The sequence below is a fragment of the Coffea arabica genome, chromosome 5e (genome assembly GCF_036785885.1).
Source record: "Coffea arabica cultivar ET-39 chromosome 5e, Coffea Arabica ET-39 HiFi, whole genome shotgun sequence".
NCBI classification, from domain to species: domain Eukaryota; kingdom Viridiplantae; phylum Streptophyta; class Magnoliopsida; order Gentianales; family Rubiaceae; genus Coffea; species Coffea arabica.
The window spans coordinates 49,450,059-49,462,838 of record NC_092318.1 but is presented as its reverse complement, the minus strand read 5'-3'; the positions used below and the strand labels follow the sequence as shown (position 1 = coordinate 49,462,838).

At 36.1% G+C, this 12,780-nt stretch overlaps 1 protein-coding gene across 1 annotated transcript; it reads left to right on the top strand.

Annotated features, from left to right (window-relative positions):
• Nucleotides 1–2,098: 2,098 nt before the first annotated feature.
• On the top strand, nucleotides 2,099–8,235 carry LOC140006665 (mitogen-activated protein kinase 20-like). The gene is made up of 10 exons (XM_072048970.1): nucleotides 2,099–2,715; nucleotides 3,727–4,135; nucleotides 4,402–4,529; nucleotides 4,642–4,701; nucleotides 5,123–5,272; nucleotides 5,402–5,557; nucleotides 5,825–6,036; nucleotides 6,140–6,241; nucleotides 7,146–7,315; nucleotides 7,542–8,235. Exons 1-10 carry the CDS (start codon nucleotides 2,692–2,694, stop codon nucleotides 8,000–8,002), a joined length of 1,872 nt encoding a protein of 623 aa, XP_071905071.1. The 5' UTR covers nucleotides 2,099–2,691; the 3' UTR covers nucleotides 8,003–8,235.
• Nucleotides 8,236–12,780: the final 4,545 nt, after the last annotated feature.

The window sequence follows — 12,780 nt, the reverse complement described above, 5'->3', positions numbered from 1 at the left end:
CAAACTTTCTAAATTTGATAAGCTACAATACAGACATGAAGTATTGGCCTTCCTTCAGGGCTTTTTCAAGAATGATGATCTTGAAACATATTTCATTGACTTTTGGAATGCTGTTTGTCTTTTGTTCACTGAATTATGATACGTTTTTTGTTTTTGCACCTGTATTACAGAAACTTCCGTATTCTTGCAGCATTACATGAAAGTCAAAATGAATTCACAGTTGGCCATGTTAAAGGTCTTAGGGCAAATAAGCCTGGCAGTCACTAAACTTTTTAAATAGTAGAGTTTTAGCCGCTCAACATCTAAGAGTATGTATTTATTCGCTAAATTATCAAAAGTGTGAATTTTGGACTATTCTGCCTACTTTCACCATAAAACATTTTGCTAGATCTGATAATGTCTTGTAACTCATGCAACTCTTAAATCTGGCAAACTTAATAGTAAAAACAGACAGAATGCCCAAAATTCACACTTTTGAAAGTTTAGCGAGTTAATACATATTCTTAAAAGTTGAGCGGTTTAAATATTACTATTTAAAAAGGTTAGTGGCTATTCAGATAATTTGCTCAATATTTTATATTTTAAATATTAGTACCATTTTTTCCGGGGCATGGTTTCATTGCCCTTTTTGTCTTTTTTAATGGTTGCTTTACGTTGTCAACATTCATTTCTTTATTTATTTGGATTGTAAATTATTTGAAATATTTTTACTGTAGCACTTTTTGTGATATGATATATGTGAGATAAAAAGATAATTGAAAAGATGAAAAGGTGTGTTGGAAATTGTAACGATAATGTAAGCAAATAAATTTTGACAAATAATTTACAATCCAAACAGAGCTATATTCCCCAAAAACAAAAAGGTTCCTAATCTAAGGCAACTTACCACTATATCTTTAATTCTTTTATATTGCAACAAAACAATGAGCACTAGCAAACTTTATGTCAAAGAGCAATACAAAGTGAAAGAAAGAAACAAACCGAAAAAAAGCCAGAACCATATGGTATTTGAACTCTTCCTACCAGTTGTCCTCCACGTGGATATCACCATAGCCTGCCAACCCAATATCAGATGAGCACTACCCAGAAAACTACGTACATGCCAAATGGTAAGCAAGCACAACCAACAAGTGCACGGGCCATTACTGCACTTAAATTATACCTAATTTATCACGAGAATACACATATTTATATTTATACATAATTTATCACATGAATATAAATATTTATATCGATTGCATCTTTCATTTAGATACTTTTTTTTTTTTTTTTGTAAATTAACTTCACTTTTGTGAGAAATTAACATTGAGGGTCTCTATTAACAAGTTCTTTCGAAGCACCAGTTAACCTAAATCTAGCTAATTATAGTGAGCCATTTAAGAAATCAAATCAAAATTTAATATCGTTTTGTTCGAAATTCTCCAGCCTTGTAGTTGTCATTCTCCAAAAATCCAACATTGAGTTGGCTTCTCCTAAATTTCCCAAAAAAAAAAAGTCTCTTTGAATTGAAAATTATTCAAAATTCTTTGTATTGTTCACTGTAATATATATATATATATATATATATATATTTTGTGATGTGGTATACGTAAATGATAAATTAATTAAGAAGATAAAACCATAGTTAAAAATGACAAATTCTTTTTAAATAATCACATGTCCAAACACTATGCTTCGATCAACTATTTAGTTTTTGCACGTCAAAAGATTGAAATTCTATTGTCAATATACACAATAATTAGAAAATGTCAATATACATAATAAATTGTAAAAATCCTCAATAATAAGTACGAATATACATCCCAAATACCTGCAACAATAAGAAAATGTCAATACACATAAGATATTGCAAAAAACCTCAATAATAAATAAACAAATTTACCTTCCAAATACACGCATAATTTTATATAAAAAATATTATTTGCACTCTCACTTTTACTAATTACACTTTTACTATCATTTTAATCATAGTTTTTAATTATTAAATTATATGATAAAACAAAGTGTGAATTACAAAAAAAATTGAGTGGAAATATGCATTTCTCACTCCATACACGTGCAAACATATATATTACACACAAAACCCCCTAGATCCACGGCTGAGAATGTATAGGCTATATAATCTCCAGCTCACACTTTCTCTCTCTATAAATTCACCTCACCCCTTAATTTTCGCTCTCTAAAACCCTCTCTCTTTCTCTCTCCTCACCGACAGATCTCCACCTCCGACCCTTCCTCCTCCTAGGGTTTCTTGAATTGCTGTGCATCTTCTTTACGTGATTGTATATATAAATCGATATATATGCATTGATGAGGAGGAGTGGTGTTTTCGGATAGGAAAATTTGAGTTTTTGATTATCTTTGAATAATTATGAGGATTTTTCTATGATTTTGATTGGTTTAGTTGGCGGCGAGGAGGAAAACGAATTGAACGGCGTCGTTTTTGGTGGTAGGTTTAGAAAAGTCGGGGATATTGGAGGAGAAGACAAGAAGTGTATGAGGGAATTGGACAGAATTGTTGAATTGAATAATAACTCGAAGCGGACTAGGTGGGATTTGTCGTTTTTGATTCGTAGCCGTGGCCGCTGGGGCAAATGTGGCTGAAGTTTTGGACGAATCTCCATTGATTTTGATCGAAAACCTTGAAAATTTTTCCTGACTTTTCAGAGGGTTTTGGATATTTTGCCCAAAATGCAGCCTGATCATAGAAAAAAAGTGAGCTTTTTTATTCTTGAGATCATAATTAAACCTGAAATTTCCAATATACATGTGAAAACCGACAAAAAAAAGTGGAAAAGTTATATATTTTAATCACTTTGTTTTTTTTTCTTTTTTGGAATATGATGTGAATTTGTTTGTTGGTTGATTCTGATGAGGGGCACTAAGGAGGGGTGGGTAGGTTACAATTCTTGTGCTGGAATAATAAATGCTTCTTTTTCTTATCTTAAACATCCTGAATGAAATGTTTGTGAATTATGGTTTCATTTCTCTCTGTATGTATGAAAGAACCTGATTCTGTTGTATAAAGGTCGTTTTTCCGCCTTTTTTCTTGTTATGTCATTCGTTTTGTTAATTCACATGAATTTATTTCTCTTATTCTTTTGATTTACTCGAGTAGTGAAAAAGATCATTTCCCAATGTTGAAGGAAAGGATAAGAAGCTTTTTTTTCTTTTTGGCCTTATGTCAGTATGCTAACAATATCAAGTAAATATTGTGGGATAGAATATAGTTTAATTTGGTCTGAACTTCTTATTTGACAAAATTTTTTTTGTTGATTGGATATCATCTGCCTGTTTAGATTTTCTTCTCGACATTCAAGCTTTTTGTTATTGGAATTGGTTATCTGCAAGAGTCTAGAATCCTTGTTACCTTTTGCCAAATCTGTTGTGGATTATTCAGAGGATCACATGATGGAAAATTACTCTGCAAGAAAAGCACCTGGCAAAAGTGAATTTATAGTTCCTCCTTCTATGCTTATTTATACAGTACAATTCGGTTCTTCCTATGAGATGCTGTGAGCATAATGTCCCTCTGAAATATGATTAGATTCTGAGACAATTGTGGCATTAAGGGTAGTCAAAATATAAGTAGAAAATGTTATTTTGTTTCTGCTTTGGAAGGAATAATTAGTTGTTTGTTCAGTGGCAAACTACTAGTTATGTGCTCAAGTTTACTAATTTCCCTATCCTCTATTTGTACTAATTTGAGTTTATTTTATTTCACAGAGCTCAACAGAGATGGATTTCTTCTCTGAATATGGTGATGCAAGCAGGTATAAGATTCAGGAGGTGATTGGAAAGGGAAGTTACGGTGTTGTTTGCTCTGCAATTGACACTCATACAGGTGAAAAAGTGGCGATTAAGAAGATACATGACATTTTTGAGCACATTTCTGATGCGGCCCGAATTCTCCGTGAGATAAAGCTTCTTAGACTTCTTCGTCATCCGGACATCGTTGAAATTAAGCATATTATGCTTCCACCTTCGAGAAGAGAGTTTAAAGATATTTATGTTGTATTTGAGCTCATGGAGTCTGATCTCCACCAGGTTATCAAGGCTAATGATGATCTGACTCGGGAGCATTACCAGTTTTTTCTTTACCAGTTGCTTCGTGCTCTGAAATATATTCACACAGGTTGCCTAATGCTTATTCCACTTTCCAACTCATCTGAGTCTTCTCTTCTTCAGTCAGACCTAGAATTGTTTATGATTGGGAAGTAACTTTAGAAGTCAATGTTGAGTAAAATTTCCACTTTAAAATTGATGTAGTACTTTTCTTGGATTATATATTTTCCTTTTAGCTTTGCTATGGCTTATTTATTTCTTATAGGCTCTAAATGTGCCAAGATTATAATTGTCCTTCTTGTTTAGACATCTTATGTTTGTTATCTGACACTGCAGCTAATGTTTATCATCGAGATTTGAAACCCAAAAATATACTGGCTAATGCAAATTGCAAGCTTAAAATTTGTGATTTTGGGCTGGCCAGAGTTGCATTCAATGACACACCTACAACAGTGTTTTGGACGGTATGTAATGAACCATTGCTTATGCGTAGTCACTTTTTTCTGATTTCTCGTTACGGATAAACTTGGATTTGTTTTTCCTCGATTGCTGTAAGTAATAGTCTGCAAATCACAGGATTATGTTGCCACAAGATGGTATAGAGCTCCAGAGTTATGTGGATCATTTTTCTCCAAGGTATGATTCTGCATGGTATATGCCACCTGGTAAATTGAGACACAGAAACAGTGAACTTTTATTTAGTATGTGCCATCTGGCCAGGTCAATTAATCTGAATGGAGCTGAAGTTAAAAGTGTTTTCTTATTTATACAATATGGTGTTTTGCTTGTGTACCAAAATAAAGATATAGTTGGCTTATGCATTTGAAAGATTGAGATTTTCGGGACATTTTCCACGGGTTATTGTGGTGAAACGGAGTCAAAATTCATGGCAACAACTGTTGGTTTAAGGAAATTATTTGTGAGTTTGACACACCTTGGCTGAAATGCATGTCCAAGTCTTCCAGATAGCTTTATTCAGTGCAGAATATTGCAATATGCACAAAATTTGAAGCTCATTTACTGTTTATCTTCTTTAATGTGTTCCATTGGGATGCAGTATACACCTGCAATTGATATTTGGAGCATAGGCTGCATTTTTGCTGAGGTTTTGACTGGGAAACCACTGTTTCCTGGGAAAAATGTTGTCCACCAACTGGATTTGATGACAGATCTTCTTGGGACACCATCTATGGATACCATTTCTAGAGTATGGTCCTACTTTTTTTTTTTTTTTTTTTTTAATTTTAGAACAGATCTATGTTTGAAGATGTGCTTCTTTCAATGTTTGGCAGTCACATACCTGTGAATTTTTGAGATTGTTGTGGGTTCGGTTCAGGTTCGAAATGATAAAGCTAGGAGATATCTTACAAGTATGCGGAAGAAACAGCCTGTGCCTTTTTCACAGAAATTTCCGAATGCAGATCCATTAGCTCTACGACTATTAGAAAAGCTGCTTGCTTTTGATCCAAAGGACCGGCCTACTGCTGAAGAGGTTTGTCATGGCATTATATGCTTCTGCCTTTACTTTTCATATGGAAGTCGGAGACTTTTAAGTCTTAGGTTTAGTCTTCATGATATGAAATTCCCTTCTTTATCTTGTTCAGATTTGTACATGTTTTTCAAAAAAGTTGTGGTACAGTTTATTAGACTTTGCTTTCTGCAATGCTTCGTCCATCCACTCTTTGATAGTTTTCACATCTCAATGTGCTAGCTGGTTGATCATAAAACGTTGATAATCATCCTAACCATTTTGTGATAGGCATTAGCTGATCCTTACTTCAGGGGACTAGCCAAAGTTGAAAGAGAACCATCTTGTCTACCTATTTCAAAGATGGAGTTTGAATTTGAGAGGAGGAGGGTTACCAAGGAGGACGTAAGGGAATTAATATTCCGCGAAATACTAGAATATCATCCTCAGCTGTTGAAAGATTACATGAATGGAATAGAAAGGACTAATTTTCTCTATCCTAGGTAGTAAGAGTTTCTCTGTGCCTTATCTTATATGCATGTGGTGCATCTCTCTCAACTTGTCTACTTTGTTGTCACTGATATTTGGTGTATCTGCTCTCTTCAGCGCCGTCGATCAATTTAGAAAGCAGTTTGCACATCTAGAAGAAAATGGTGGTAAAAATGGTACAGTGATCCCCTTTGAAAGAAAGCATGTCTCTCTTCCTAGGTAACTTTAGATCTTTTATGTTTGTTTTGCTTCTTGCTCAACTTGATGTGTTGAATATCTAAAGTTTTTAATCTGAAGTAGTTTAACTGTGGGCTGGGATGGTTATCAACCAATTTCGTGGTTAAGCACTTCCATTTGCTTAGAGAAAATGTTGATGTATAGTTGATTGTTCGCCTTGATTGAGAAAACCTGTTTAGAATATAGAGGAGTTTTCCCCATGGGAACTTGGAGAAAACTTGTCCAGTGAATGGTTCAACAACGTCCAAGCTGTAGTGTATTGTACTGAATATCCAATTTATACAGTCTATTCCCTTGTGTTACAGCTTATGGAAAGACCGTATGCATTTGGTTTCCTTTTTTACTCCCAAAAGGTTTCCTGGATTGCACCAGAACCCCCCCCCCCCCCCCCGGGGGGGCACAAAATAGTACTTTGGTCATTAAGCAGCAGCCTCATATTTAGTCTTTGGAGAAAAGTGAGGGGACTCTTGCTTCATGAACCAAATTGGAACTTTGCATCCTAGTCTGTCTGATAAAAGATGAAATACATATGAACTTTATTTGCCTTAAATTTTTTCACTTAGAAATGGATTGTTATTATTGACAAGCTAATTGAATTTGTCTTTATATCATTGGGAAAATGTTTCCTTTTCTATGGAAACTACAGCAAGTGGCTTGATGGTTTGATCTGATCAAAATTTACACTTTATTGTGAAGTTGTGTTTGTGGTTCCGTGTTTGTTTGCTATAAGTTGTCTTTATGATGAGACATGCTTTATCAGCTTCTGGTCCATCAGATATGGTGACCTTGGAGCATATCTGGAATAGCTTGATTGTATTGCATTACTTGGCTGTGCATAATGATGGCGACAATGTGTGTGTCTTTTATTTTCCCTTATATTTTGTAGGTCTACTATTGTACATTCGAATGCAGTTCCTTCTAAAGAACAGTTAAGAGCTCCTACTTTGAAGGACAGGCAAAACGGCGAAGAGCCATGTTGTAGAAATCCCAGAGATTCTGATGGGCTTCCTGGTAGTCTGTCCAGAACGTTGCAGACACAGCAGAGGATCCCTCAAGGTGCAGTTTCTTTCATGTCAATCTCTTTGTTTAATTGATTGTTCATCATCCTTATGAGTTAGTATTGATTAACCAGAACATAACTGTTGTAAAACAACAGCATCTATTACTCGCATGAGCATTTCTCTGTCCATCACTAAGTCAGCTCATCTCTCTCTCTGCAATCTGCTAACTGGATTTTGTGTTCGACATTTGTTGGCTAAACATTTGAATTCCTGATATGCAGCTAAACCAGGAAAGGCGGTGGGGCCAGTCTTACCATACGAGAATGGAAATGTCAATAAAGAAGCATACGATCCTAGAACAGTTGTCAGAAACCCTGTCCTTCAACCTCCACCACAGGTCATCCCTTCTGCATATTGTTATCATGGTAGTGGTACGGTAAAGCAGGAAAAATCTGTGATGGAGAATGAGAGGAACTTGTCTTCACAAGGACGACAAATGCCTCAATGTGGCATGGCTGCAAAAATGGCCCCTGATATAGCAATAAACATTGACGGCAACCCATTTTACATGACACGCACTCCAGGGACAAAGGTGGACCAAGTTGATGATAGGATCACAATCGACACAAACTTGTTGCAGGCAAAAGCTCAATTTAGTGGAATAGGAGTTGCAGCAGCTGCGAGTGCCGCTGCGAGTAGAAAAGTAGGAACTGTTCAGTTTGGTTTCTCTAGGATGTATTAGTGAAATGTGGTGTAGGTGGGATGGAGGAGTTGGTAATAGGGATGTATACTGGGGAAGTTGGCCTTTTATGGGAGGGTGAGAATCGAGTATTCGGAACTGGTGGCGCAGTGTACATAGGGTTCTTCATGTTTGTCCTCTTTAAAGGTCCAACTTCCTTTGCTGTCAGTAAATTTTTACGTTTTCGCCTGATATATTAAATATTAGTGAGACAATAAACCCAGTTTTGGTTTCCAGGTTTCTCGTTCACTCCCTCCTTGCGTCAGTCTCTCTCTCTCTCTGTCTCTCTGTCTCTCTGTGAGTTTGCTGTGTATGGCACGTGTTCTTAGGGTGTGGCCTGAGATTCTTGTTTTTCGTGGAATTCGCGGGCGCACGGGTGGGGAAGTCTTAGACTCTTGAGTAAGGCTCAAGAGTCTGGGTTTGTAGATGTACGGGTGCTGATACAGAGACATCATCCTGAACAAAGTTTGGCAAATTTGCAAGTTGCAGAGTGGGAAGAGATAGGGTGACCACACCACAAAGTCGGCCTTGTTTTGTCAAATGGATGTTAGTGATTTGGAAGGATGAGAAGCTTGTCATGGATTTTGTCTTTTTGGGGTTGGGGGGAAGGGGAAGGGGAACATTCATGGTTCCACATGCGTCTGTTGTGTGCTTCCTATCGACTGGTCCAATTCCATCAGGCGTGATAATTGAAGCATACGGGACAATTGCTGCTGTATTAGGATCATTTTGTAGGATAACTGGAGAGTGTCTTTGTCTTTGAAGTAGATCGATGAAGGATTACCGCTCGCTAATTGGCATTCTGAGGTCGGTCGGTTGTCGGGGTTATCTTTAAGCCATACGCTCTCCAAGAGGAATGCCGTGTCTGGTGCACTAGGGTGTTTGGTCCTCGTCATGGAAAATGGGTTTGATTTGAGCCTTCTACTCGCTCTCTTTTATTCCTGTTTTTCGTTCAACTCCATTTTCTAAAAGAAAAATAGTCCAACTCCTGCGAGACTGGAATTAAATGGTAATTTGAAATAGATTCACGCGTGTTTTTGGTGAGCTCGGGATACATATTTCTGGAGCCATCATATTAGTTGACACGGCAAGAAATTGGTAAAGCGACTCCCCATTCTAAAATATACTTAATGAACAAAAATGGAGCCATTCCATACAGTAGCAGTTAGCGCAGCAACTCCCCACTTCTGTGGCGTTTACGTTGCAGCAGAAACCTTCTGATGTTGTTATTTGGTCAGGCTTCGGAAGAAGTAGAAACTCTTCACAAGAAAGCATCGACTCCCAGAGGAGGAGGACAACAACAATTGGTTTGCCTTAAAAATTCTTTTAAAGGGCAAGAATGTAGAAAGAAAAGATCGATGAATTACTCGTATAATTGGCTAATTCGTGGTGTGTGTTTGGATAGAAAATTATTTGAAATAATTACTGCAACACATGTTACGCTGTGAGATGAAAAAGTGATCGAAAAGATAAAAAAAAATTTGTCAAAAAATTAGTACAGTATTTGTGATGCAAATAAATAATTTGGAGTCAAATAATAGCTATCCAAATAATGCTGTATTTTTTGGGAGCCAAAAGTGGTCACATTTACCTACCAACCAACCAACCAAACAAAACAAGTGCCACGCAAACAATATCTGACTTCCCAGCCACCAAACAATCGTCCCCATGCCCCTGTGCTTCTTCTTGTGATTGCATTTATGTACTGTACTGCAGCACATAATTTTATGGCATGGATGCATCATCAGCTCTTCTCCCTTTCTTCTCATTAAATCATTATTATTCCATACAATTCAATACATCCCCATACGTATACAGCCCACAGCTTTTCTGGGACTATCCTGATTTGCATCCCTGCTTTGTCACGGAAATGCCCCACAAAGATGATCTCTTTGCAGACTCTCTGAGTATATAGGGATATGCATGCATCCCTTCTGATGGTTAGCTGGATACATGCATTGCATCTTAATTAGCAAAAAAATAGTAGTCCCCAAGCTCATCTTTAGTTCCTAGGAATAGGATCATCAATTGGGAACTTAGTTTGTTGTAAAACCAAACTTAAATTATGTAGAATAATTGTAAAACCAAAAGAGGCAAAAATAATAGCATGACACTCGCAGAGAAAACTCATATTTTGATTATGTATACGTAGAAAGGGGGGAAAATGTCAATATGTAATAGTTATGGGTGATAACAGAAGACTGATTGGAACATGAGGATGAAAAATTTGACAAACGCGATGATGGAGCAATTAAAATTATACCATGTGCCAGCAAGGGCCCTTCTTATCATGAAGACATTTTGGACAAAAAAGAAAAAAAAACAAACCTGAATTTAGAAAACGTACAATTTTACACTGTTTTTGACACTTGGAATTGAACAGAATAGGACCATAGTTTGATACATTACTATCAGGAAGACTTGGTCGATGTCCTCATCTTACGCCTTCGAATCAATCCAGTTAAGATTGATGACCACAGTTTTGTAGGGCTTGGTGAATTAACTTTCTATCTTTTCAACTTTTTTCTTTTTTTGGGTTTCATACTAATTACGTTAGAAATTTACTATAGTAATATTCCAAAAATTCGCAAATATCCGAACTTGCTTATTACTATAGGTGGCAAATGAACCCGTTTAGTTAAATTTATTCATATTCGCACATGAATAGATGAGTATAGATATTTTAAATTTTTGTATAAGTTATTACCAAGAGGAAATTAGCACAATTTGTTAAAATTTCAAGCAAGAAATGACGACATTTTGTCAAAAGGGGAATACCTACATTAAATGACATACTCCCTCCGTCCCACTTTGATAGTCCTGTTTTACCTTTTTCGTCTGTCTCAAATTGTAATCCACTTTCCAATTGGAAAATGTAATTGTCTTTTAATTTCTCTAAAATACTCTTATTCAATGTAAGTTGTTATTACTATAAACTACCTTATTTAATATAAGAATGTTAGTATTGAATATAACCTACCTACCCCATTTAATGCATTTAGATATTTCAAAACATATTGATATATGAAATGCCAACTTTATTTAATGTAAGGGTATTTTAAGAAAATAGCAATTTAAATTTATTTTTTCAACAAAATTAATTACTTTTTCTTAAATTACGTGAAAAAAAAAAATTAGGACTATCAAATGAGACAGAGGAAGTATTTTTTTTCCCTCTTTGTGATGTAGAAGAAAAAGATGGTTTCCAACACGATATCATCAGGTGGGGGGGATTGGCAATGGATCCAAGAAAATTGGTACTTCCGATGTAGTAGCAAATTGATAATCCTATATAAAGATAGATATTCAACTAGTCTGCTACGAACCATTTAATATCATTATTATGTTTACTAAGACCAACCAAAAATATGTAATGTAGTCTGTAGTGTGCGGCAGGAACACAAGATTTGGTAGCTCTGAACTGATCGCATTGAGTCCCAAATGCCCTACACTCAAACACCCAACCAATATCCAATATCCAAAATCCAAAATCCAAAATCCAAAATCTCTTCTTTTCTTTTCTTCTCTTCTCATCTCACACACTAAAAACACAATCCCAATGACCTCAAAACCACCGCCGACTGCTGTTCCCTCGTTGGAAACACCACCTCCTACCACCACCAAGTGACCACCACCCACAACCACGACCGTATGGGGTCCCCAACCCGAAAAAAAAAAAAAAAACTCTCTCTCTCTCTCTCTCTGACATTGGAGAAGGGGGGGGGGGGGTTGTGGGGCTCAAAGGTGAAAGTGAAACGTGGCCTCTACATACATGATACATACGTGTTTGATCATATATAGGAGTGAGGAGGGAGAGACGAGGGGTGCACATGGGGTGTGTTAGGTTCAAGAAATTCATGTGATCACATGTGCTTTCTCCGTTTGTTTTTTTGACTCGTGGGCCCTTGTTACACCTGCGATACTCTATCCGGTTTTCCCTTCAGCCTCCCCAGTACCCCACCCACTCTTTCATCCTTCATCCTTCTCCACCTTCATGCCGCTGGCGAGTGAATCAAACACTCTCCTATACTTGTACCCATATTGTTATCTTCTTGGTCATGCTCATGCATGCCATGCAGTAAAAGTAAAATGTAGTACTAATATAAGATTATTGGTTTGCTTGTACATTTTTTTTTGAAAGTGCTAAACAAAAAAATCATTTATTTGCTTTCAACTTTATTTGACTTTCAAGTGTATCGTAAATTTTAGGAAACGTGTTCAAATTGGGACGAGTTGTTGTGCTTAAGACTGTTTGATTGTAAAAATACTAATCAAACAATTATGTCATTTCTTGTTTGTCCTTTTTTTTTTCTTTTGTATTTCGTTTAAATCGAAACAATAAAAAATTCTTTGACAATATAAAGAAATTTTTGTTGAAAAGTAGATGCATACAATTGGTTAAATTCATCCATACATTATTAAAGATTATCATGTGTATAAGACATGAATAAAAAGATATTAATGTGGAATCCAAACAAGTAAACACGCAACTTATTAATTTTGCATTCTGAATTTCAATTTCAAATACTTTGCACTCCAAACTGTAAAAAAATTGTCCTATTTAAATCTAATAAACGACAAAGATATGATAATTAATGAGATAAAAAGGTGATACTAATGTAAAATAATGATAAAGTGGAGTTAGTCCCTCCTTCATGTTTTACATCCGTGTGTGAACATCGGCAACAAAGAGCGTGATGCCATTACTTGTCCAGAAAACCATAATCAGGGGTCTTAGGAAGCCAAAGCCCAAAATTGGTAGGACCAGCTTCGTTGGCATT